The 26,620-nt window shown below is 37.5% G+C and overlaps 1 protein-coding gene and 1 long non-coding RNA gene across 2 annotated transcripts in view; one reads left to right on the top strand and one right to left on the bottom strand.

Annotated features, from left to right (window-relative positions):
* LOC136825731 (uncharacterized) overlaps nt 1-26,620 on the bottom strand; it is a 583,078-nt gene that overhangs the window by 506,941 nt on the left and 49,517 nt on the right. The window lies entirely within an intron of this gene.
* On the top strand, nt 561-25,564 carry LOC136825717 (uncharacterized). The gene is made up of 11 exons (XM_067082489.1): nt 561-852; nt 11,817-12,036; nt 13,545-13,642; nt 14,681-14,790; nt 16,148-16,266; nt 18,037-18,129; nt 19,085-19,277; nt 21,427-21,556; nt 22,975-23,131; nt 23,847-23,959; nt 24,852-25,564. Exons 1-11 carry the CDS (start codon nt 724-726, stop codon nt 25,035-25,037), a joined length of 1,548 nt encoding a protein of 515 aa, XP_066938590.1. The 5' UTR covers nt 561-723; the 3' UTR covers nt 25,038-25,564.

The following is a 26,620-nucleotide window of genomic DNA, read 5'->3' as shown; positions in this document are numbered from 1 at the left end:
TATATATATATATATATATATATATATATATATATATATATATATATATATATACTGACCATTCTCATTCAGTTATTTATTTGCTCGTCCCGTCTTTTCTTCGTAATCATATATTTAACTTTCACTCTGTTCTTCGTGCGTACAAGGAAAATGGAAAAAATGCACAGTTTACAGCCCATTTCAACCTAAAAGCGAAACAGCTACAAGACCCCAGAGCGATAAGTCAAGTATGCACGAGCCAGATTATACAAAAAGACATCCACAGGTAGAAATCAAATCATACTTGTGATCATCATTTGTGATGTGAACAGGTTATGCCAAATCCATGAAGAATTCAATGATAGCCTTGAAAGTTCCTGTAACAAGCCAGAATACACATAATACTTCATTCTGAGTATCATGTTTTTGAGTTCGCATAAAAATGCTTACTCGAACTTCCCAGGAATTTTCTACATCCATAAAACACAAATGGATCTCGAATGATTACGTATGGGACAGCTGTTGGCCGCATTAATGAGCCTGACGTCACGGCAGACCACCAGGTGCGGGGTCCTTCGGAGCATCCAGTGTGCCGTGAACTTTGACAGGTGGAGACTCGTTTCCCAAGGGCTGGCTGCGCTGCGCTGCCCTCTTTGAATTCCTCCCGTTTTGAATTCCTCCCCCGACGGCACCGGCTTCATACCCAAGAGGTTCTTCCTCCACCACCACTTCGAAGACGCTACCATGACGCGGCAGCGACCAACAACTGCGTCGGTTCTTATCCTTCTCGCCTGCCTCCTCCCCCTCTGCGTCAATGAAGCCACCGCTGCTGCCAATTCCTTGTCTGGTAACGATGACCGGAAGGATACACAGGTAATGCGTCGCTTTGTGAAAATGCCTCGACTGATCTTGGTTTTGACAGCAGTGTGAAATACTGTCACAGGTTTATCGACACCGTAAGTTAAGTATACCGTCGTTTAACCAGACCACTGAGCTGATTAACAGCTCTCCTAGGCCTAACCCGAAGGATTAGACTTATTTTACATGGTAGGAACCAATTGGTTACCTAGCAACGGGACCTACAGCTTATTGTGGAATCCAAACCATATGACAGCGAGAAATGAATTTCTATCACCAGAAATAAATTCCTCTAATTCTTCACTGGCCGGCCGGAGACTCGAACTCGGGCCTAGCAGAGTGCTATCCGAGAACTCTACCGACTCGTCCAACGAGGAACTTATCGACACCCTAAAAAAATTAATATACACACCGAGTGCTCAAACTCTCACCCTCTTCCCCTCCCCCCCCTCGGAATTCTGATAATTTGAAAACGCAAATACCTCAGCTTTTCTTGTTTACGACCACAAATTTGTTCGACAACCTCTCAAAAGTAAAGGAGAGTTGCAATGATAAGGTAAGTGTAACAGACACCCGACATACAAAGTTCTTCATTGGCGGGATGGGTAGAGCTCTCGGCTAGCACGCTGTTGGCCCAGCGTTCGACTCTCCGACCGGCCAATGAAGAATTGGAGGAATTTATTTATGGTGATAGAAATTCATTTCTCGTCGTAATGTGGTTCGGATTCCACAATAAGCTGTAGGTCCCGTTGCTAGGTAACCAGTTGGTTCATAGCCACGTAAAATAAGATTAGTCCTTCGGGCCAGCCCTAAGAGAGCTATTAATCAGCTCAGTGGTATGGTTAAACTAAGAGATACTTAACCAGACATACTAGCAGATGGAAGAACTAAAATCGCCCCGACTCAGTCGACAAGGGTCTAATAACAATAACATTACGGTCTTTATAAAGGAAGGGTCAATTCATGACAGATTTCATCATTTACAAGCTACGGCTGCACATGAGTAAAATATTCGAGTTCACTTAAAAATGTTTTTTGATCAGTTGCCTCAAGCAAAGTCCATAATCACTGTGGCATGCTGAAAATAATACTATAGTGATCAACAAAACCACTAGTCAGAGTGGAACTTTACTTTATCCAGTTGTTGGAGCAGTTTTAATCTGTTTATCTTTAGTGATACAATGATTTTAATCACCTAAAGACAGAGCACTTCTGAAGCCTACAATTTTTCCTCTCTTTTCTTACACCGAGCTAGGTAGCTTTGCGTTGCCTTGCAAGTCTCGGTGACCTAGGCATAAAAAAAAATATATTTAATGCATTATAATGTCAAGTCAAATGGCGCAGAAACCCATCTTTTTTTCATTTCATCTTTCCCTTATACTGAAGTTAATTTTATAAAGTTGCAAACGCATAACGCATAATATGACAAGTCTAAATTCATCTTGACAAAGGATGTCTACAATTATAAGGGAAAAGTCTGTAAAGTAAAAATGAAAATCTAATAGGTTGCATTCTACAAAAGACCTACCCATTAACATGGAAACCGAAGCACATTTCACAGTATTTGTTGCATCTAGAAAAAGTCTACGCAGAAAAAGAAAACTCCGCTCAAAGCCTAATCACCTCACTAACCTACATTGTATGCGAATACAAACAGAAGTCTCATTGATAAAAATTATCGTTACTGTCTGCACCGTCAACCGTCTACTGTACATTGTTACCGTGTCTTGTTTAGTGACCGCTCTATGCTGCTGTGGCCCGTCATTCTAAGCTTGTCACTTTTTTTGTCTATTTCCTATTTAATTTGGAGTCTCATGTCCGTGGCAGGGTTCCCCTCTCAGCTATTGGGCCTCAAAGTCGGCCGATTTAATTTATAAAATAAAAATTCAGGCTTCCATAGGCTATTTTTCACTCTAAACTTGCAGTAAGGGGTACCATGCTAATATCAATACAGGGAAGTTATAATAATGGCCACAAAGAAACTATCGTACCGGTCGCATAACTCCTATCTGGTGACTTTAAGCGTTCTGCAATCACTTGTCATGAGTTTATCTTTCACGATCAGCAGTTATTTAAAACATGAAATTGTTTCTATTCCTCTCTCAAAAATTGTTCTTAACGCAATGGCGAATGAACTAAGGACATCAGATGCTTCACTCAACAAAGATTCATGTGATGGTGATCAACAACAATAATGGAGATGGCAAAAGCAACAAATGCCTACCTCAATAAGATAACTGAAACGTCAATTATTGTTAAAAATGGCCTCGCGAACCTAGTGCGACTATCTAGCGACACACACCTTACTGGCGCTAAACCAGAGGGCGGGTTCCACAGCCAAACAATTACTGAAAACAACCGAGTGTCATCCCACACCAAGAAGAGTAGTGACAGAAAGTTAGTTAATTTGCATTCGAGGAGATGCCAAGCAAAATGCCAAAACGTACGTTTCAAAGAACCTTTGAAAGTGAAATTCCCAGTGCACAAGCAGTTTTAACGCTGGAAACTGAGTACCGAATTATTTCTAAAGTTATAACATGTCTAACATTGAAACAAAACGAGTGAATCATAACTTTATAACATGTCTAACACTGAAACAAAAGGAGTGAATCATAACTTACACACCTTGGTCAACCACTCAGTCACAGTTTCAATACCATCCTTAATCCTCAACAGTGACTCGCGCAAGAATTCTTCAACTTTCACTATTTCCTCCACTTTCGTGATACTGAGCTCTTTACCCCCTTCTATGTTCCCCACTTAAATCTGCAAAATATTCACTCCATAGAACCAAGACTGCTTTCTCTTTAGACGGCATTCCTCCATTTGCTTCTTATATTATGAGAATAATTTGTTTATTAACTTTTCTTTCTGAGTTTACTTTGCTAAATTACAACTATGTGCCATCCCTAAAGTACCCGCCCATATTAATCCCTCTGACTCTACGATCCAATTCTTGAAATTTAACTGCTCCATCATCTACACACACACACATATATAGAAATATATATATGTGTGTGTGTAGTATGTATGAATGTATGTATGTGTGTATATGTATATATTGTGTAATACTTCAAGACAACAGAGCCTTGAGAGCCTTTAGAAGTGTGACAAGACTGCTTAAAACCGCAATGAAAAAGGCTGAATGTTCCGTATAGGGAAAATTCGCTGCGGTGAAAATTCCCGGAATAATATGAGTACAAAGAAGTAACTGTAACTTTTAACAGACCCTGGGAGTCTAGTGTGGGTGGTAATGGGTCTCAGTGAAACCCAAGAAGCTAACAGCATGAATAAGGAAAATTAGTTCTTGGGGGCAGCTCTGGAAACGAGGCAGTAGCAAGTCTAGAACCAACTGCTCTGGCAAAGATTAGGGCAGCTAAAGACTGGAACTTCTCTAGAGGCAGGATACTCTGCTTAGATCATATACTACACCTTGTCAAAATTTCTGGATGTCAATTAGACAAATGAGTTTAGACCCTCTACACAAACAAAGAATTCCATATACATACAAAATGCGGTTCACCTCATCTTCCCAATAATATTTCTAACTCCATAAAAATTTAAAAGAGAACATTTAGAATATGGCGCCCAGACTGCCACCACAGCTGAATACATACCAGCCTAGTACAACATGAAAAACAAGGCTTCAAAATTAAAATACAAGAATAAACGATAAGAGAAATTTTTCTTAAATAAAGTACAAGTACTTGTGGTTTAGTTACAAAATTTTAAAACGCCACAATTCACGACAATGTTCAAAACTTGGGTACGGTTCCAAGGCGCGACGAGACAAGTGATCAGAATGCACCAACAGAAGCCTTCAGAGATACAGAGGAATGGCGCCTTAAAATTTATTCACTGCATATCTGTCCACCTAAAATATAAGGGGACTGTAAAAGGTTGCCAAATGACTAAATAATCGGGGTGGCCGTGGAAACAATGGGGTAATAAGTTAAAATAATTCAGGAGGAAGGAATATGGGAAAATAGGCCTCAAATAAGGTAACGACTAACACTAAAGAGAGATATTTCACTTACAAAATTTCATGTTTCTTAATCTTGCACAACAACTTTTGTGTTTGTTTTTTATAGTCGAATAACTCAAGACTCAAGGCTTGGCTGGAAGCGACTAGGTGCCGCACACTGAATGACGAAAGATATGGGTATTTTGGAAATAATCAACATCCCCAATTTAATAAACTGCAAATTATGAGGGTACCAGGTGGAACATCAGAAGACAGGCTGTGGATTGAAAACTCACGAAGAATTGAAATACTGCACAGTAACAGTTTCTGACACTGTTAAGAGAAGACAGTTCTCCTATATCAGTGCCACTATAACGGAGGTTTGATGATTATCCCAGATCAACGACATAGATACTTGGGCCTTTCTACCCGACAAGATCAGTTCCCGAACAAGTCCTGCGTATCCTGACATCTCAAAGTTTAACAGGTATCAGGTTGATAACTATGTGCAACTCCTTAACTTTACAATAAAGGAGATGAAGTTTTACAAAAATATGGACACCCATGGAATGCTCTCATATCACGTATGAACTTTTTGTAGCATTAGCATAAATTGAATCCAATGGTGGGTTACGTATCTCCTTAACCTCCAAATAGGCTTCCTTCCTTTCTTCAGACGAAAACTTTAATGGACAGAGTTAGCTGACTATAAACACAAATGGGTTCCAAAGGGAAAATAGCCAGCAGAGGGACTCAAGTTATAGGAAGAGGTGACGAAGAAATAAATATGAGGCAATAGAAAATGAGACAACAGCAGGAAGCACGAATGAGTGCGCTCCACACTTAACAATCTGGAGATCAGAAGATTCCAAAACTGCACTAGGAAAATTATTCCACATTTTAGTTGTAGCCAAGATAAATCTCCTATCAAACTGAGGAACATTAAACCTGATACTGGGAAACGATTCTTTGAGTTAGTAGCAGTCTACCTACCATTACATAATAACCGTGATGTCCTGTCTACAGTTAAAAGATGGTTCGACGTACAAAAACACGAAATAAATGAATGAATGAACACAGTCTTTAGGCCAAAGGCCAAGCGCTGGAACCTTTGAGGTCATTCACCGCTGAAACGGAAATTGACAGTAAAAGGTCTGAAAGGCGTAACAGGAGGAAAACCTTGCAGTTGCACTTGGAATCAGTTGTTAGGAGAGGGTAGAGAGTAAGATGGAAGAAAGACAATATGAACAAAACACGAAACAGAATTACATAAACTCCACCTAGCACACGTATCATGTCCCAATCTCAAATTCCTCACAACGTCAGAGTGATAATTATCCGGATAATGTGACCGTACACTTGTGGCTTGTTAACGAGGTAATAGGTACGACTATTGGCAATTCCGATGGCAATTCCTGTTAATTAATATCCTGTAATTATATTCAAAACGGATCATTTTCGAATCGGACGAAATTTGTGGCAATATCAAATCGAAAGTTCGTCTGTAAATTTTTTTTTCTATATGCTGTTCAAACGTTTATTAGAAATGTCTACTTATGAATAAAAATAACAATGTTAAATAAACACATTTTTTCTATTATAACTTTCGGTGCCTAATTTTTATATATAAAATGTTGCTATCATTCCCTAAATAAGTTTCATAAATTCAACCAGATTTCCATACAATGCAATTTTCTTACAGTGACAGCATAAACGAAAAACAAGTAAAAAATGATCCGCAGTTTCTTCGGCGCAATCGAGTTTTCTGTACATCGTATAACCTAGGCCACAGAAAACAGATCTATCTTTCGGTGGCCTCGGTATAATGCTGTATGAGCCGCGGCCTATGAAACTTTAACCACGGCCCGGTGGTGGCCTATCCTATATAGTTGCCACAGGGACGATTGTGGTTAACTTTAACCTTAAATAAAATAAAAGCTACTGAGGTTAGAGGGCTGCAATTTGGTATGCTTGATGATTGGAGGGTGGATGATCCACATACTAATTTGCAGCTCTCTAGCCTCAGTAGTTTTTAAGATCTGAGGGAAGACATAAAAAGTGCGGACAGAAAAAACTGCGGACAGAATAAAGTGCGGACGGTCAGACAAAGCCGGCACAATAGTTTCCTTTTACAGAAATCTAAAATCAGAAAACACCCATACTAACAAAAATACTTCCACGATATTAGGATAACCCAGTGAATTGCATATTTTTATAGTGGGACAGGCATGCTAACAACGATGAATCCCACTTCAGTAATACCTACACAATCTTACAATATTCTGCTTTTCATTTACTCAAGAGTCACTCTATTTCCGGCTTTTTAGTTCCATAAATGCATGTTACGCTAAAGATTTAAAATGGTCACCGAATTTTAGATTCCCAATATGTTTATGTAAGTGTGCATGTGCACTTCCTGAATGCTACGCTTTCAGAATGTATTCCTATTTACCTTTATAGACTTTGTCGACTAATTACAAACCAGTATATAAAAGTAATATTCACCAGAAAAGAACGAGTACCTTAATTACAACAAAATTAATCATTTCATATAGAACTGAAAGTGTCAATGTTCCTCTAAACTTTCCTTAAAACTTATTTATTCAGTGATATATGGGATATCTAAAACAGGCGTGGATGCACAATAATTAGAAAAATGTAAAACACCAAACCAGTAACTTGGAAGTAAATACAATTGAAAGTACTGGGGCTTTCCTAATGGGAACAAATCTGTCAAGTATTGAACAAAAACACTGTAGATATAGATATGGAGAAAACCAAAAATTGCAACACTGCTACAGTTATTGCCAGTGTATCTGAAGATTCCCTTGTTGTGCCCTGACAACCTACCAGTCTACAGCGCGTCCGATTTCTTAACAATGAGCTGCCAGGCTACAACAACGAAGCCTTAAGACTTGTTGGCTGTTTTAATAATAAATCCTGTATAACAGTTAACAGTTGCCATCCAAGATCCTTCCGTTTTCTGCAGCTTTGAAATAAAAGTCTATGTTACCTGGAGAATATTAGTCAAAAGTTAAGTATACCTTAGTTTTACCAGACCACTAAGCTGATTAACAGCTCTCCTAGGGCTGGCCCGAAGGATTAGACTTATTTTACGTGGCTAGGAACCAACTGGTTACCTAGCAACCGGACCTACAGCTTACTGTGGAATCCGAACCACATTATAGCGAGAAATTAATTTCTATCACCAGACATAAATTCCTCTAATTCTTCATTGGCAGGCCGGACACTCGAATTCCGACCTAGCAGAGTGCTAGCCAGGAACTCTACCGACTCGTCCAACGAGGAACTGAATATTAGTCAAAATTTTCGCTACAAGACAATAAGCAAAATTCTGCTTCCCAAAATTTGATCCCTGTGACAACCTACATTACCAAAGGACTGGTTATTTGGGCTGAACGTAATGTTCTCCACTTATCAAAGAACTTAAATATTTATGCATTTATTAAATATGACAAACCTGTGATCTGATAGCAGCTATTTCTTTCATTAGCAAAAACGTTACGATCTTTCTGACTGATTTTATTTATACTCTTTTATTGTATATTTTCTGAGGTTTATAAGCTAGCTATTAATCAATTGCATCACGAACACATTAACAAGAAAGCAATTAGATATGCTTTAATTTTCAGCGATTTCACTGCGACATCTTCCTTGGCTTTCAAAATTAAAGGCTAAATTCTTCAAATAGAGGGAAATCGTGGGGACTTTGATAGGCGTTACATCCATCAAAAATGTAATATACATCTACGCACAGCTGTCATGGAGTTCGTTTCAAAATCCTGTTTTATGTGAGCGTTTATAGTCCGTTTCTTACACTAAAGTAAGTGTAAGACTCTTGCACTAAAGCAAGAGTAAGATTTCTTACAAAAAATTAAGAGTAAGACTTCTTACACAAAATTAGGAGTAAGGCTTCTTACACTAAAGTAAGAGTAAGACTCCTTACACAAAATTAAGAGTAACATTATCCTTTAGCCCTTCTCCAGTATTGATATGAGGGCAAAACTGGAGGCTAGAATTTTTTTGTTTGTTTTTGTTTACAGTGAGGAGAACTAAACAAAAGAAAGATCCCACACACAGCTCATCCTTAGTAATATATAAAGGAAAAAGGGACTGATTTTGTTTGTTTGAAAAACTAAATTATTACCAAGCTAACAACTAATCAGATCTTGACAACGACGTGACAAATAAAAACAGCAAGCCATTGACATAAAACACGCCTGAGATGACAGATTTAAGTAGGAGAACAGATTCAAGCAGAACAAACAGATTTCAGTGGAAGAACAGATTCAAGCAGAACAAACAGATTTCAGTGGAAGAACAGATTCAAGTAGAACAAACAGATTTCAGTAGAAGAACAGATTCACGTAGAACAAAGAGATTTCAGTGGAAGAACAGATTCAAGTAGAACAAACAGATTTCAGTAGAAGAACAGATTCATGTAAAACAAAGAGATTTGAGTAGAAGGACAGATTCAAGTAGAACAAACAGATTTGAGTGGAAGAACAGATTCAAATAGAACAAACAGATTTCAGTAGAACAGGTTTCAGTAGAACAGATTCATGTAGAACAAAGAGATTTGAGTAGAAAGACAGATTCAAGTAGAACAAACAGACTTGAGTAGAAGAACAGATTCAAGTAGAACAAACAGACGTAAGTAGAAGAACAGGTTCAAGTAGAACAAACAAATTCAAGTAGAACAACAGATTCCAGCAGAACGAACAGATTTAAGTAGAACAACAGATTCAAGTAGAACAAACAGATTTAAGTAGAAGAACAAACTCAAGGCGAACAAACAGACTCAAGGAGAACAAACAGGTTCAAGTAGAACAAACAAATTCAAGTAGAACAACAGATTCAAGCAGAACAAACGGATTTAAGTAGAACAAACAGATTTAAGTAGAACAAACAGATTCGAGTAGAACAAACAGATTTAAGTAGAAGAATGGACTGGAATGGAATGGAATATGAAGTTTAGGCCAAAAGACCAAGCACTGGGACCAATGAGGTCATCCAGCGCCGTGGAAGAAATCACTGTCCAAGATGACGACCTGAATCAAGTTGAAGAAAACGTGTCCCAGACGAGACTCATATTCAAGCAGAACGATTCAGGCAAATCAAACGAAAGACAAAGACTTGACTGTTTTATGAATGGATCGTATGACTCTGGTGTTGGTAACTTTCACACTATCTGGAGAATATGAATAAGAATTCATGACCCAATAAATCCGGTCGCGGTGTTTTACACGAGGAACCGTTTCCGTGAATGGTTCTGGCTTGGTTTTCTGGCCTGGTTTTCGTTCGAACAGCTGCGCAGAAATTAACATAAGCTTCCTTAACGTATTCAAAATGTTAATTTCATTACCAATCGTGGGAGGCTTCAGTTCCCCAGGGAACAAGTTCCGTTCACATTTCACGAACGAATGAATAAACACTTGAATATTCGAGAAATATATTTTAATATTCATCAACCTGTAAACAACCAACGTCAAACTTCAGCGTGTCTGGCTCCAGAGGGACACTGTAGTCAGCTGTTTCTAAAACTTCGTCACTGTTTAAAAATTAAGGACATCTAAAATTATTAGTTCAGGATAGTTAACTACGTTTGTAGACACAAATCACTTACAACGTCAAGAACTGTGGAAATGTTTTCGACCGGGGGTGTTCAGGGTGGGTTTAACGCAGCCAGAACAGTGAACCCTAATGTCTTTAAGACACAGCTTTCCTTGGTATTCGAAAGACTATCAAGACCAGCAAAACTTCACCACTAAGAACAGAATCGTTTAAGTGCCACTCAATATAACTGAGGAATAAAATGATTAAGTGGACTGACCTGTTCAAGTTTTAAGAAAGAAACTCAATCATGCGAGTAAACGTCAACAACGGGGAAAAAGTCTACAATGACGTCAGAGAAACTATAAACTGCAAACTCCAAAAGAATGAATGTATTTGAAAGATGGAATTTTGCTAGTATTATTTCCTCACAGCCCAAATAACTTTCCCTACCTTTTCATGTTTTTTATGTTCACGTTTTTCTCTATTTTCTATTTAATGCACTGTACATGTTAACTGTAGATGTTTATTCAGGTGCCGTGGGTGCCATATACAATATCTGTCTAACTTCGCATAAATGTCAGCAGGTTTCATTATTTAATCGTGCTAGATTATTTTTTTAACATTGTTGGTTGATACGATAAACACTTTCATTCATAATTAGTTTCTGTACAATCGGCTGCGGAGATTTATCGTCAACTAAATAAAAAAAAAAAGACTACATACCTATGTACCTGCTCAGTAAATTCCCTGCAATACTACCATATCTAACTTACAGTACATCGTTTTCATTGTTTGCCTAGTGTTCTTGCATATTGGGCCTTACAAGCACTACAACCATTCCTCGTATCTTGCCTTCTTGCTCAACAGTCTGAGCATAAAAATGCTTAGTTCTTAAGCAACACATTCGCCCTCACATCTCACAATATGCTACCATCTGTCGATCACAAGACTGTTCAAGTGATTCACACGATCCTGTTTCTAGAAGAAACGTCGTTTTGATGAAACAAAAAATCGTTTTTAAAGTATAAAACTCAGCATTTTTGTAAAGAGAGAGAGATAGAGAACTTAATGCAACTGAATGGAATTTTGGCCAAAGGTCATTCACCGCTGAAATGGAAGTTGACAGTAAAAAGGTTTGAAAGGTGCATCAAGAGAAAACCTCGCAGTTGCACTATGAATCAATTTTTAGGAGAGGGTGGAAAGTAAGACTGAAGAAAGAGAATATGAACGTAAGTACAGTAAAATAACTGAAAGAGGTTTACAGCTAGGGGCCGAAGGGACGCTGCAAAGAACCTTACGTAATGCCTACAAAGAGAGAGAGAGAGAGAGAGAGAGAGAGAGAGAGAGAGAGAGAGAGAGAGAGAGAGAGAGAGAGAGAGAGAGAGATTAAATTCACGACAAAGTTCATCCCTGACGTCAGTCCTCCTTCCCCTTACAGATTCACGATCAGAAGGACACGAAAAAAGCCGCAGAAGATCCCGAAGGAGGCGACGACGAAGAAATAGAAGAGAGTGAGTACCAGCGGAAAGTCGAGGTCCCAGACTTCGGTGCCACCGACGACCCCTACACCATCGTCGAAGAATCGGACACTTGTTACTGGTGTGGCACCGATGTTCCCGAGGACGACGATGAACATAGAGCTGCCACCATCTACACGTGTAAGTGTGTGACTTTATGTATGCATGTATGTAGTGTATATGTGTGTGTGTATATATATATATATATATATATATATATATAGGCTATATATATATATATATATATATATATATATATATATATATATATATATATATATATATATATATAATTGTGAAGGAACCTTTAAGAAAACTTTCCTCGAATTCGTAAATATATACTTTTACAAATTCTCTATTTCAATTTTTTCTTCAATTAAGGGGGTAGTTTATATATTTCTTTATAATATTTTATATTATATATGTATATATATATATATACATACATACATACACACACAAATATATATCTATAAATACTATAAAATTTTGTTTCCTCTAATGAGAACTTTTTATAAAGTGTATATATACACATGTATACATATATATATGTTCATATATACATATTTATACATATATACTTCATAAAAAAAAGGCCTCATTCAAGAAACAAAATTTTATTAAGCCACCATATTTCGGCCAATACACACATACAGTATATATTGGCCGCAACATGGCAGCGTATTCAAATTTGTATTTCTTTTACGGGCCTTTGTAAGAAAAATAATAAGCCATTGCATTAAAAAAAAGGCAGAAATACTCAAACACTTTCTGCATTATAATTTTCCCAGTCAAGTTTCTGACTGAAAACTTGGTAACTAAGGTTAACTTTGCAAGGTGGACTTTGACAGTCGTTGTAGAACTTTTATAAGAAAATAATTAATTAGGAAATAAATGGTCCTGAGCTGAAATAAAGGATATTGATTTTCCCTTGGTCGCAACAAACAAACAAACAACAGTTGAGATTATTTGGGAGACTTTGCTCGATAGGTAATTTTGATCAATGGTTCTTTCGTCAGTGAATTAGAGCTTTCGAACACATCTTGACAGCACCTATGTATTTGATTACAGAACAATCAGCATTCAACCCAAATTCACTAGCATGTCAAAGAGCACATATTCTCATATCTAATAATATTCTTGACGCATATCTTGCTCCACGCATCTATAAAACCTTGCGTTATTTGAAATATTTTAGGAGATTGATTGATTTATAGATTTTAGGCATACATGCCAAGCACTGGGGCAACTAAGACCATTCAACGCGGAAACGGAAATTGACAGCAAAAGTTTGAAAGATGTAACAGGGGGAAAACCTCGCAGTTGCACTATGAACCAACTGTTAGGAGAGGGTGGCCAGTAAGATGGAAGAATGAGAATGGGAACGGACGTACAGTAAAAGGATTGAAAGCAGTTGCAGCTAGGGGCCGAAGGGACGCTGCAAAGACCCTTAAGTAATGCCTACATTGCACCACATGAGGTGCACTCACGGCACTAGCCCCCTACAGGGGAAATATTTTGGGACAGCAAATTTCTCTATTTTTAAATCAATCACCAAAGCAAATTTCTTCGTTTTTAAACCCATCGCCATTATTCCAATCAGCATGCTGGCCATTCCTAAAACGAATATCTTTCATATTTCATTCCAGTCAGCGAGTACATAGCTCCAGGGACGTGTGTGACGAATAAATCGCCGAACTATCCAGCAAGATACCCTAACAACGTTGACTATCGCTGGACTTACACAGTAAGTAACAACCACCTGACGACGATTTTTTCAAACAGCTATGTATGAAGCAGAGAGAGAGAGAGAGAGAGAGAGAGAGAGAGAGAGAGAGAGAGAGAGAGAGAGAGAGAGAGAGAGAGAGAGAGAGTTTTTTTGTTGTAATATACCATGCGAATTTCTGCCTCCAGGAGATAATTGCAAAACCTGATTTAGCGTCCGAGAAAAACCCAGTATCCCAGAATACCCTAAATAATAAGTCGGAATATACAGACCAAAACCTCAGAATATCTCAGTGACCAGTCATTTTATAATTTTTATTAATCTGTTTAAAAACGAGAGAGAGAGAGAGAGAGAGAGAGAGAGAGAGAGAGAGAGAGAGAGAGAGAGAGAGAGAGAGAGAGAGAGCTGTTGTAATATACCATGCGAATTTCTGCCTCCAGGAGATAATTGCAAAACCTGATTTAGCGTCAGAGAAAAACCCAGTATCCCAGAATACCCTAAATAATAAGTCGGAATGCGCGGACCAAAACCTCAGAATATCTCCGTGACCAGTCATTTTATAATTTTTATTAATCTGTTTAAAAACGAGAGAGAGAGAGAGAGAGAGAGAGAGAGAGAGAGAGAGAGAGAGAGAGAGAGAGAGAGAGAGAGAGGTTTTCTGTTATAATAAACCATACGAATTCATCTCTCAAGAAGATAACTGCCAAACCTAATTTAACTTGAAGGAAAAACTGAGTATTCCAGATTATATCCTAAATAATAAGTCAGCATATCCACACCAAAAACTCTGAATATCATAAAGACTAACATTTTCTAATCTTCATTAGGTCATATGTTTACGTACAAGCTCTAATTCAAATTAAACAAGTCACTTCCAATACCAAGCCTCATGTACTGTGAAATGCAGTCAACTTTTGAGATTAACAGCGCACTAAACAGAGTAATATTTCAGCAATTTTCGTCTTATCAGAGTAAAAGGAATATAAGAGTCAACGCCAGGATAAAGCTAATGGTCAGACAACGCAAACTCACATATTCTTTTTTTTTAATTTTCGCCAGACACACGCTGACAGCGTGATGACCTTCACCGTCCCTGTTGGAGGTCTACAGATCAGCAGAGGTTGCCACCGAGATAAGCTGAATGTGAGAGTGGGGAGTATAATAACAAAGTAAGAACCGCTGAGAAGCCATTTCGTTTGTCATTCCTTTACCTGTTCCTATGACGATAATGCAATACACAGGCTTTCTCATCTTTGGAAAGACCATGATTGTCATCTGTGACTGTTTCTGACTAGAATCTAAAACAGCATTTAATCACCAGAAAACATATATGACCATACAAGTGGATATTTGCTCTTATATATAAGCATATGTAACAGCAAATAACCACTGGAAAACCAATTCTTTCTTTGTAAAATAATGTGTAATGAGTGCCAATCTTAGGAAGCCAAGCAGATACCTACTTAGAAACTTAAAATTCAGTGCTTCAGTTTAGGATCTAGTTATGATGCTCAATTATACTTTCGTGAGTGGCAAATCACATCTCACACTAAGAATGCCAATGAATCCCAACTCTATGCTACAAAAAGATAAACAAAAACAAAAATAAGTTTTGTAAAGTTCCAGAATTTTAGGTGCTTCGTACGCCCATACAAGAGGCTCATCAGCAATGCACTGAGCACGCCTCAACACACTATGACACTCACCTAGGTCTTATGCACATTCTCCACCTTCCTGGATATTGGAGCCCTTTCATTCCTACACTCCTACCATCCCAATTATCAGGACTTTCTAGGTCTCCTTCTCCTTCTTCTCCTTCTGCCTCCTAAGGCTTCAGAATTATGCACTTTTCACGACAAATCATCGTCCATTCTCTCCACATGGTCAGACAATCTCAAAACACCGATCATTATCTTCAGCTGAGGTGCCCTTTTTACATCTACGTATTTCCATATTCCCGTTTAATACCAGTCTCTCCAAACGTACTACGCAAACCGTTCATCTTAGCGACTTCAACCTCTATTCTTCCATTCGTTTTCAACATCCACGCTTTACTTGCAAGAAGCAGAGTTGGCTTGAAGTTACCTTTCTAATTATATATTCCAATTTGAGCTTGCAAAGCCAGTCCACTCATCTTCCAGAAACTTTGCACAAACCCCTGCTGCCCTCCTCGATTCACATATTCTGGGTCACACTTCTTATATATATATATATATATATATATATATATATATATATATATATATATATATATATATATATATATATATATATATATATATATATATATATATATATATATATATTATATATATATATATATATATATATATATATATATATATATATATATATATATATATATATTAAAAACTGAATTCACACTTATTATCAATCAGAGAAACAACAATTCAGTAGCGCTAACAGGGAGTAACGCGAATTAAATGCTAAATCACCAGCAGTTCGATTTCACAGGTTTATACATATATCAAAGAAGTCATCAAATTTCCCTGTGCTTTTACCCAGGAAGTGTGGCCAATTCTACAACTTCAAAATCGACTCGAAAGACACAGCTCTCATGTACGTTCGCTTTGCAACCAATCACAGAATTCGCTGGCATGGCTACACGGGAACCATCTGTGCATGTGAGTACGATTCTGTTCGAATAACCGATAGTCCGTCATAATTCTAACAAGTAAAAAATGCGTCGAAGTTTCTTCGGCGCAGTCGAGTTTTCTATACTGCGTATAATGCTGTATGAAACTCTCAGCCACGGCCCATGAAACTCTCAGTCGCGACCCATGAAACTTTCACCTACGGCCCAGTGGTGGCCTGTGTCGTTGGCACCTATAGTTGTACCAGACGCACGATCATGGCTAACTTTAACCTAAAATAAAATGAAAACTACTGAGGCTAGAGGGCTGCAATTTGGTATGTTTGATGATTGGAGGGTGGATGATCAACTTTCCAATTTGCAGCCCTCTAGCCTCATGATTCGAGGGTGGATGATCAACATAACAATTTGCAGGCCTCTAGCCTCAGTAGTTTTTACGACATGAGGGCGGAAAGAAAAAGTGCGAACGGACAGACAAAGCCATCTCAGTAGTTTTCTTTTACAGAAAACTAAAAAATTAGTCTCCCGAGTATGGACCCTACAATATCTACAATCGTCTGAGACTAGCTCGGAAAACTTATCTACTTACAAACAAAAGGCACTACGAAATTTACACGGTAGCCTTAAAACAATCCTCTTTATTAACAGAATCCTCTTTATTAATACAATCATTTTTTCTGATACCGTCCCATACTGCAAGTCCCACCTTATTTAATAAGTAAACCGGCATTATTATAATGAACATATGAATATAAAATAATAAATTTTTATGTTACTTCCTGATAATGAAACCTCTGCAAGACAGATGGCTTGAGACACAATTGATGTGTATAAAATAATAAAAATTTTTAAAAGAATGTCTGACAGCCAGGTAATCATTTAAGAGTAAGTAGGTCCAAGCTTTCGATATCGTCACATCTGACATACTTAAACATTACAGGCCTGTGAGAGAGAGAGAGAGAGAGAGAGAGAGAGAGAGAGAGAGAGAGAGAGAGAGAGAGAGAGAGAGAGAGAGAGAGGCAGGCGTTACCCCCACAACAACAGTGATGTCATGAAGCTTGTCGAACTTTTTTGGAAGTCTTTAAACGAAGCTGGTTTGAGAGTTACTTAACAAGTTATGTTAACAAGTTTTATAGTTATAAAATTCCGTGGAATTCCAAAAAGGGGCTGATGGATGCCAACTGTCAAACGAAAGCGTGGAATGGGACGAGTACTAATGTTTTATGAATGAAATGGCAGAGCTGTAGTGGTATGTAAACAGGTTATTAGTAACTGAGGGATGGAAAGTAGAGGCAGCCTAATATCAGCCTTCAAATACATTTAGAAAAAAATAGTGTATATGTTCAAACTATGAAGGAGCTGCTGAGTAAACATTTCCCTCATAAAGTGTGATTGTTTTAGGTGCCTGAAAGTCCTGGGAGGTTTTGTCTGCTAAATATATATAGTTTAGAAGGTGAAAACTTGAAAAATGAGAGGAGAAGGAGTATAGAATAGGTAAATCATTGTGTGCTCAATCAAGCACTGTATAGACGTCTGGGTCTAAGTGAAATGTGAGAAGTGTTGAACAGACGAGGATTCAGGATTCTTAGTCATTCAGAAAGCTAATATACAATCAATATAAAAGCATCTTTCATGTCGTGTGTTATTCTCCGGTTACAAAATGAACAGGACCATGAACAGCTATTTTTTTAAGAAATAAACACCTTTTGAAATATATCTATATGCATACACGTCAAGACAGTTTAAGAAAAATGTCAAAACTGAATTGTAACATTTCAAAGTGTTTCGTCTATTTTTACAGCTGCCCTGCCAATACCACCACCTCCCCCCACAACAACTGAACCCCCTACCACAACCACAACCACAACTGTTGCACCAGAGCCCGTACTCTGTGGTAAGTGTATGACATATTCCTTGATAATGGAGGATCTGTGGTAAGTGTATGATATACTTTGATAATGGGGGATCCTGTGGTAAGTGTATGATGTACTCTTTGATAATGGAGGATCTGTGGTAAGTATATGACATACCCTTTGATAATGGAGGATCTTTGTTCAGTGTATGATATATTCCTTGATAATGCAGGATCTGTGGTAAGTGTATGATATACTCTTTGATAATGGAGGGTCTGTGGTAAGTGCATGAATAATTCTTTGATAATGGAGGATCTGTGGTAATTGTATGACATACTCTTTGATAATGGAGGATCTGTGGTAAGTGTATGATATATTCCTTGATAATGGAGGATCTGTGGTAAGTGCATGAATAATTCTTTGATAATGGAGAATCTGTGGTAAGTGCATGAATAACTCTTTGATAATGGAGGATCTGTGGTAATTGTATGACATATTCTTTGATAATGGAGGATCTGCGGTAAGTATATGACATACTCTTTGATAATGGAAGATCTGTGGTAAGTGTAGGACATACTCTTTGATAATGGAAGATCTGTGGTAAGTGTAGGACATACTCTTTGATAATGGAAGATCTGTGGTAAGTGTAGGACACACTCTTTGATAATGGAAGATCTGTGGTAAATGTATGACATATTCTTTGATAATGGAAGATCTGTGGTAAGTGTAGGACATACTCTTTGATAATGGAGGATCTGTGGTAAGTGTGACACACTCTTTGATAATGGAAGATCTGTGGTAAGTGTAGGACACACTCTTTGATAATGGAAGATCTGTGGTAAGTGTATGACATATTCTTCGGCAATACATTCACGAACGTCAACAATCGTTCCTCAAAACAAACGCCGACAAATTTGACATCATATAAGCAGGTACTTTCAGCCGAAGGATGCGCAAACATTCAATGCTTCACATGAATTTCTCTCCTTTCAAAAGACGACATCTGCGGCGACGCGAATGGGTTCACAGGTCGTATCAGCCAGACGAACAATGCACCTCTGGTCTACCCTTGGGTCGTCACTGTTGACGTCAAGAGGGACAGCGTCTACGTCAGGTGCACGGGCTATCTGATATCAAGAAAACACGTCGTCACCTCCGCCTTCTGTTTCTTCCAAGATACTCCAACTGGGTAAAGAAATTATATGTGTTTATTTATATATAAACATACATATACACATATATGTATATATATATATATATATATATATATAGAGAGAGAGAGAGAGAGAGAGAGAGAGAGATGTATATATATACATATATCTACACATATACATATATAAATATATAATATATACAGACATACATATATACACAGAGAGAGAGAGAGAGAGAGAGAGAGAGAGAGAGAGAGAGATGTATATATATACATATATCTACACATACATATATATAAATATATATATACAGACATACATATATACATAAATAGAGAGAGAGAGAGAGAGAGAGAGAGAGAGAGAGAGAGAGAGAGAGAGAGAGAGAGAGAGAGAGAGAGAGCAATAAGAAATAACTAGGATTTTGTAACATCAGCTGATCCCACTTCACGGTTCGGCATCGTTATTAGCGAAACCCTTTAGAGGATTCTAGTGCTTTCACACTAATGGTTCCCTGAACACTTAACAATTGTCTCCTGGATGACGCGATGCGTCTTTCAAACGGCATGTGAGAGAAAGTTCCTATAGAACAGAAAAGAATGTAGAATTTAGGCCAAAGGCCAAGCTCTGGGATCTATGAATTCATTCAGCGCTGAAACGGAAATTGAGAGTGAAAAGGTTTGAAAGGTGTAACAAAAGAAAACCTCTCAGTTGCACTCTGAATCAATTGTTTGGAGAGGGTGGAAAGTAAGATGGAAGAAAGAGAATATGAATGGAGATACGGTAAAAGGAATGAAAAGGGGTGCAGCAAGGGACCGAAGGGACGCTGCTAAGAATCTTAAGTAATGCCTACAGTGCACTGCATGAGGTACACTGACGGCACTAACCCCCTACGGGGGAAAGTTCCTATACATCCTGGCTGACGCGTATTTAATGGAATCTTATCCTTCACATAGATTAATAAAATAGGGGGATAGTATTCCTTTACCCAGCACGAAAATGTTTGTTTGAGAGAGAGAGATAATGTCTACCCAAGGCTATCGATTCCAAACCTTGAATGGGATTAATTAAGGCTTAAAAATCCCAGTTCGGTTACATAGTATAATCCCTATTAGGTTAAACTGTTGATTCTAAAAATTCCACTAGCATTTTCTAATGATTTTTTCCTATTCGACTGATCTTATGAAACAAACTTGAATTGAGATGCAAAACAGTCTACAGATTCTAAAATACCTAGTTACCTTTCTCTAATGATTCTCATTCATTATGTAAGCTTAGATAATGTTACTTAAATATCAAAGACTTAGTCTCTAACTATGCTGTTATAATAATAATAATAATAATAATAATAATAATAATAATAATAATAATAATAATAATAATAATAATAATAATAATAGGTTCTATTGAATATTATTGCTGCTTCAGCTGCATTTATTTTGTAGAAGACTTTTTCTATTTTCCTTATTGCGGACTTCTCTTCAGTGGAGGTGCGTGCTAACAGCTCGCCTATATTTGTCATTTCATGGGGGAAAAGTCAGAATCCAGATTTTGACTTTTCCCCCATGAAATGACAAATATAGGCGAGCTGTTAGCACGCACCTCCACTGAAGAGAAGTCCGCAATAAGGAAAATAGAAAAAATCTTCTACAAAATAAATGCAGCTGAAGCAGCAATAATATTCAATAGAACCTGTTTAAAAGAGGGTCTGCTGCCAAATTATAATAATAATAATAATAATAATAGTAATAATAATAATAATAATAATAATAATAATATATTTAAAAGAACCTTCATACTTTTATCGAATGCGTTCATTCAAAAATGTTTGAAAAACTCTTAAGTCTGAATTGCGATTTGAAATCTCGTACTAGGATCTGCCCATTAGTTGAATAAGTTCTTTCCTTTAAATGGTACCTTGGTAAAATCATGCCCCGAACGTGATTTGAACTCACGCGTTATCGCGGATTCAATTTGTTTGAAGTAGACCTAAAAAGTAACACAACCTAAACAAAAACCTAAAAAGTAACACAACCTAAACAAAAACCTAAAAAGTAACACAACCTATACAAAAACCACGACAACACGGAGGTTCAAACCACGTTGAGAAGAAATCAAATATTTACGATGATTCTTGATCAAGTTCAGTGGCATCCTTTCTCCTTGTCTTCCCCGTCGGAACAGAATCGACAACGTCAGGATAAGACTCACGGCAGGAGAATACGACATCTCGACGTCTGAGACGCCGCAAGCCCAGACCCTGTACGCGGACAACGTCACACTCTACGACGACTTCGACGTCAGCAATGGAGGTGTAAGCATACTGGGTGGTGATCTTGTGTAGAACAGAACATAGAATTTAGGCCAAAGTCCAAGCGCACGGACCTATGAGGTCACTCAGCGCTGGAACGGAAATTTGACAGTAAAATGGCGTGAAAGGTGTAACAGGAGGATAACCTCAAAGCAGTTGAACTTGGAATCAATTGTTAGGAGAGGGTGGAAAGTAAGACGGAAGAAAGAGAATATGAATGAAGGTACAGTAAAAGGAATGAAAGGGGTTCCAGCTAGGGGCCGAAGGGACGATGCAAAGAACCTTAAGAAATGCCTACAGTGCAAGTTGTATCTTTGAGACAGATGTGTCGAGTTTGCATCCATGCTCCCAGAGTAAATATTTCAAAGATTTGGAACGTCTAAAAATATGTCATTTCTTCAAAAGACCCGTATTTTACGGTAGTATCAGTTTCTCATTCTGAGTACGTGTCACTAGTAGGGCCTATATTGTATAATAATTACTAAAGCTAACTTTAATGATGCTACACATGCATAGAATTTTTCTGCACCTTGCCAACAAACATTGCACTTTTTCTGCACTGTCAACAAACATTGCGCTTTCTCTTCGCCTTAACGACAATCATTGCACTACAGATTGAAAATTCTTTCTACACTGGCTGAACACTAATAATATGTATGTTCATTAAAGCGATGTCAAACGAGCACTAGCAAGCACGACTTTCTAATCAATGTAAAGTCTGAGAGCCCAAGATATGCTGATCGTTGCTGGTGGGGTCGAGATTCTCCGTTAACAATTTCCGCGCTTCCCAATACATCTGAAGGTCTGGTCGTGGGTGTCCACTGAGCTAAATGTACATGGCTCCCTGATCGCGAAGGGTTTGCAGATCTCTGCATATACTAATGGCACAGCGTCTAACGCAGCGGTTGCTAAGGGCTTGACATATCCCTTCAGAAAAATGTAATAGGCTACGTATACCATGCTGGCGGACTCGCCCACTTTTCCCTAGAGGGCAGTGTTGTTCCTCACCACAAGGCACAGTAATAGAACTGTGCGGTTACTAAGCAATCCAAGGACATAAACTAAAGATAGGGCTAAGTAGTCTTTAATGAAAACATGTTCGATTTGATAAAATAGCACTGGATTCCTTGTGAAGAGGTTTTTCACTCTATAACAATCCGGTGTCTAATTAACTGAGGTACAGAGGGAATCTCAGTATGTATATTTTTTCTATAATTGTGAAAAAGACACAATTCTAATTCATGCCAATTAAATAAGTACACGTGATTAGATAAAAGTATCCTTATTTTTATATTTCTGAACATACTTTAACTTTTCATTATTGTGACCTTTTTGATTAACTTTTCATTACTGTGACCTTTTTTCTTCAAAATAGGTACCCACTATATGGCATGCATACTACTCTACTAACCTTTTTCCAGGGTGTCTACAACATGGCCGTCATAACAATGCCTGGCAAGGGCTTCACACTGAACAGCAGAGTGGCTCCAATTTGCCTTGCCAATTCTACGATACATTCTGCTCTAGTGATACCCAATACCCAACTGACCTTGGCTGGATTTGGCTGGACAGAACATGGTAAATAATTAACATTTACCCTTAAAAAGCAACCATATTTTAAGCCAGGGGTCACTCATTATATATTCTGATTATGTTTTCCTACCATCCAAGTTTAAACATTTTTTTCTTATTGACAATTTGCCAGCCTCCTTACCTTTAAGTTTATTGTGGTTCCTCACAAGACAGATATCATAAATTTTCATCATTACCTGCCATAGTTTCAAACTTATACATGTAGTGCAACCCATAGTGGCTTTTCCCTAAATTCTTCTAAGCTATAAAACGTACCTACAACCTAAGGATAATTTCCCACTAAATTTTTTATACAGGCCTAATATGAAAAATTTATAGGTTTCAAAATCTGAGTAACTGATAGTGATATATAGTTCCTCCTGTGACTGTATAACACATTCTTACCTGTAACAATCACCTGTAATTGTATTGCCATATTTTGAAGAACCAAAGCCAACGTGAAAACAAACATATTACTCTTTGAGTATTACTCAGTTTATCTAAGTGATTCGCACTTAAAATGTATTTATCAAACGTATTTATCAAATGACAATCATTAAAAAGGATAAATACTCCACAAATACCACTGCAGATCTGCAGTTTGACCAAACGTTGCCAAAACAAATCGGACAAAGTGACAATAACGAGACAGATGATCTAAGACACACTATCCGGCTGAAGAGCAAAATCATCTGCATACAATGTTTCTGCCATCCCCCAGATTATCCAGCCATCAACATGACAGAAGCTACACTGAGGACCTGCAGCTTCGCATGGCCTGATACCGACCTCATCTGCATCTTCATAAGGTTCCAGCCATCGACACCCTGCCATGTAAGTACTCGCTACATAGCATTTTGCAATCAAACACACACACACACACACATACACACATACACGTGGCTCAGTGGTTGACTGTCAAGCCTCATCAGCTGGGGACAGAAAATCGATCCCGAAGAGAGGTGACACTTCAGCCTGTTTTCTGAAAAATTCATAGCGTCTCTGCTGACATAAACCAGTGAATGATGCAACTGGTTGTTACTAGATTGTAGCCAGTCACAGCCAGGGACCAGCAACCTCATCCCAAAGACCAGCTTATAACGAAAAAGGTTAACACCCTCTGGCAAAAAGTTGCTTCCGAGGCTGTTCAATCTTCTGGTAAATTTATGCCAATTCACATGCTCATTATCTCTATTATTTGCAAAATGTAAGAGAAAATAATCGATTTTGTTAATGATCGACATGAGAACTCTTGCCCTTTCATTCGCTCTAAATGAATCCCAGTCATCTGTGTATTCATATATTCGCACATATATATAATATAATATATATATATATATATATATATATATATATATATATATATATATATATATATATATATATATATATACAAGATACAAGTATATATAAATATACATGTATATATATATATATATATATATATATATATATATTTTCTATATAATATATACACGTATGCATATATATATATATATATATATATATATATATATATATATATATATATATAGAGAGAGAGAGAGAGAGAGAGAGAGAGAGAGAGAGAGAGAGAGAGAGAGAGAGAGAGAGAGAAATATATATATATGTATGTATATATATATATATATATATATATATATATATATATATATATATATGTGTGTGTGTGTGTGTGTGTGTGTGTTTTAGTCCTAAACTATATCTTTTTCAACGAACATTACAGGGTGATGCTGGAGCTGCCATCTTCAAGCAGTGGACGGACAGCAAGTACTACGCCGTGGGGCAGATCAATGCCATCACGGTGGACGCGTGCCCTCTGACCGGCGTGGTGTTCCCATGCCCAGGAGTCGCCTTCTACCGCAGCTGGATCGACGGGGTCACCGGAACGCGCTACTGTAACAATGAATAAGGAAAGCCGCCCAATTCTTCCCTCAGATTACCCCCCTTTGTTCTGAAACTAGCTCTCCAATGAAAACTCTTTTCTTGTCCTTCAAGTGCCCGGAAGGAATACCCTTTCAGTGCCCAGTTGTGGCAATGTCATTAATAATTGACTAATCAATCGATCTTTGTTATGGAAACCCAAAAACTCAAAAGGGTTCTCTATGCTATACTCTCCATTGTCCACTTAGATAAATTTGTTGGTTGCAGTTCCTATGGTACGTCCAGTATAATGTTTATGGGGAATAAAATATATTTAAACAATATATAAATACATAAATATACAGTTTGAACACAAGGTGGTGAGACTGGTTTGGTCATTATTTATTCCTCGTTGTTTAAGTGTCGCTGTTTAAGGGATAATTATATACATGACAAATGAAAAGTTCGAGTTTTCTTCTCTGATTTCTCTCGATTCGCGTAACTGGAAGGAGAAAGTCACAAGAGTGAAAATAACACGTCGTAAAGAAGGTATGTAGAGAAAGTAGTTCTTCACCCCAGATGTAATAAAACCACTTCGGTGAAAAGGATTAAATGTCAGAATTAATGACGGAGATTTTTTTCGTACTATGATAGCCAAGAGTGAACCTAAACTAAAGAGATTTTGAAATGAAGTGAATGTGTTCCAAAATAAAGTAGGCGGTGGACAGATGTATCACATCTGAACAAACCCACCTTAACACTGAATGGTAATTCTACAAAAAAGTTAAATTCCTAAATTTACTACTCATTCTATCAGCATATTTTTAACCATATTTACCATTTACCTTGTATTCTTCTGAACTGTAAAACAAAATGAACATTCCCATGAAAGACGCTACGATAAAAAAAAAATGAGCGGTTTCATCTTGAGTCTAGTTCAGTCTTGAACAAATTATACGAAGTGTCGAAACAATTCATGAGTAAGTGGTAAAACGAAGGGGAAATAAAAAGGAAATTATATATATATATATATATATATATATATATATATATATATATATATATATATATATATATATATATATATATATATATATATATATATATAAATATATATATATATATATATATATATATATATATATATATAGAATTATATATGTGTCTGTGTGTACATATATTTATCAACCGTTAACGAATTCACGGATCTTTCATAGACAGTGACCCCCCAAAGAGTTTTATCCCGGTATGTATCTACCTTTGCGGCGTGTTTAATACAAGCCCGCTGGGGTAGATTACCGTAAAAAACATAAACGAAAGACTGTAAATATCATAACGATAATGACCACGAAAAAATAGTAGTCCTAGAATAGTAATAACCGCTCGAAAACCCTTAGGGTTACTATACCTAGGGAATAACTTGCCTCCAATGAGAATTACAGTCGACAAGGGCATCTGACCAGGCAAGGATATGAACCAGGGCCTGTGGATGTGGATTATGGATGGCCAGAGACGGTCGCCTAGACCATTTGGCTTATAGATAGCCAGAAGTTAAGTATACCTTAGTTTTACCAGACCACTGAGCTGATTAACAGCTCTCCTAGGGCTGGCCCGAAGGATTAGACTTATTTT

Source organism: Macrobrachium rosenbergii, chromosome 39, assembly GCF_040412425.1.
Source record: "Macrobrachium rosenbergii isolate ZJJX-2024 chromosome 39, ASM4041242v1, whole genome shotgun sequence".
Lineage (NCBI taxonomy): Eukaryota > Metazoa > Arthropoda > Malacostraca > Decapoda > Palaemonidae > Macrobrachium > Macrobrachium rosenbergii.
Note: the sequence above shows the minus strand (reverse complement) of the source record. Positions and strands in the feature narration are given on the sequence as shown.